This window comes from Capsicum annuum, unplaced genomic scaffold (genome assembly GCF_002878395.1).
Source record: "Capsicum annuum cultivar UCD-10X-F1 unplaced genomic scaffold, UCD10Xv1.1 ctg56424, whole genome shotgun sequence".
In the NCBI taxonomy this organism is placed as follows: domain Eukaryota; kingdom Viridiplantae; phylum Streptophyta; class Magnoliopsida; order Solanales; family Solanaceae; genus Capsicum; species Capsicum annuum.
Window position 1 is genome coordinate 1 of NW_025864829.1, and position 1,521 is coordinate 1,521.

Sequence of the window (1,521 nt, forward strand, 5' to 3'; positions counted from 1 at the left end):
GTAAAGAGTTAAGTAGTCCAAATCAGTGTATCGCTTTAATTTAAAATTTTACTCTCATTTTCTCTATCAACAATTAAGAAAAATTTGTTATTGCAAAATTCAATTTTCTAGAAAATAGGACAAATTTGCCGTCATGTACGGATTTTCAATGAAAAATCTACGTTTCTGATTTGATTTTGGTTTCAATTTTTGGGCACTAAACCTACTTTTCATTTGAAATTTTAGCAAATGGTTATTTTGTGGCGCCAAATCTTCTTTTCATTTGAGAGATGTTCTTTTGCATCTTTTGGTTACTTGTATCCTTTCTTTTGTTTTGGATAATTTCCAAATTCTTCCTTTTATCTCCTCTCTTATTTTTGCCATTACTCTAAAGATGAGGTTCGTCGTACCTATAGACTCAACCTTCAAAAATAAACGATTGAAATTAGAAGAACGTCAAGCAATTGCCAAGTTTCTTTTGAAAGAAAGTAAGGAAGGAAGTCTTAAATACGGATCTATAACACAAGCTGCGATGTTGTACAGGAAATCAATAAGAACTATTCAGCACATTTGGAAACAATGTCTATCATCAGTTGATAATGGTATGTCGTCGTTAGATGTTTCTTTAAGACTTACAGGTAAAGTTGGAAGAGAATGGACTGGAGTCAACATTAATCAAGTCAAAGAAATTCCACTTTGTCGTCGAACAAATATTCGATCTCTGGCTTTTGTGATGAACATTTCCAAATCAACCGTCTTTCTGTGTGTGAAAGATGGAACTCTTCGGCCACATTCTAATTCCATCAAGCCTCAGTTAAACGAAGGAAACAAAAAGGTACGACTTCAATACCGCCTCTCAATGATTGATCAGAATAAAATCCACATAAATCCCATGTTTATGAATATGTTTAATTATGTTCATATCGATGAAAAGTGGTTTTTTTTGTCCAAAAAGGTTGAAAGGTACTACCTGCTTCCTGGAGAGCATGAGCCAGATCCGTATCGTTCTTACAAAAGTAAAAATTTTATTCCAAAGTTTATGTTTATGGCTGCTGTAGCACATCCTCGATTTGATGAAAATGGAACTGAGTTGTTTTCTAGAAAAATAGGTATTTTTTCGTTTGTAATTATGGAACAAGCTAAGCGGAATAGCAACAATCGAACAGCAGGAACTATGGAAACAAAGCCCATTCAGTCAGTAACTAATGATATCACTAGAGCTTACTTGATAGAGAAAGTTCTTCCTGCTATTAGAGCAAAGTGGCCAGCTTCCGATTCAAATAATCCTATCTTTTTACAACAAGATAATGCAAGGCCACATGTTGGTAACAATGATTTGCAATTTATTGAAGCTGCCCGACAAGATGGATTTGACATTAGATTGTGTTTTCAACCATCGAGCAGTCCAGATTTAAATGTTTTAGGTCTTGGTTTTTTTAGAGCATTCCAAAGTCTTCAATATTAAAAGGCCCCTAAAAATGTTGATGAATTAGTGGAAGCAGTGGAAAGATCTTTTGATGAAATGAAAGCGAAACAACTCAA

General features: G+C 34.1%; 1 protein-coding gene across 1 annotated transcript; it reads left to right on the plus strand.

Annotated features, from left to right (window-relative positions):
• Positions 1 to 373: 373 nt before the first annotated feature.
• On the plus strand, positions 374 to 1,444 carry LOC124893252. The gene has a single exon (XM_047404310.1). The coding sequence runs from the start codon at positions 374 to 376 to the stop codon at positions 1,442 to 1,444; it is 1,071 nt and encodes a 356-aa protein (XP_047260266.1).
• The last annotated feature ends 77 nt before the right edge of the window (positions 1,445 to 1,521 follow it).

Bases quoted from the DNA above. Each gene is read 5' to 3' on its own strand.
- LOC124893252 (XM_047404310.1), top strand. From the start codon at position 374: ATGAGGTTCGTCGTACCTATAGACTCAACCTTCAAAAATAAACGATTG.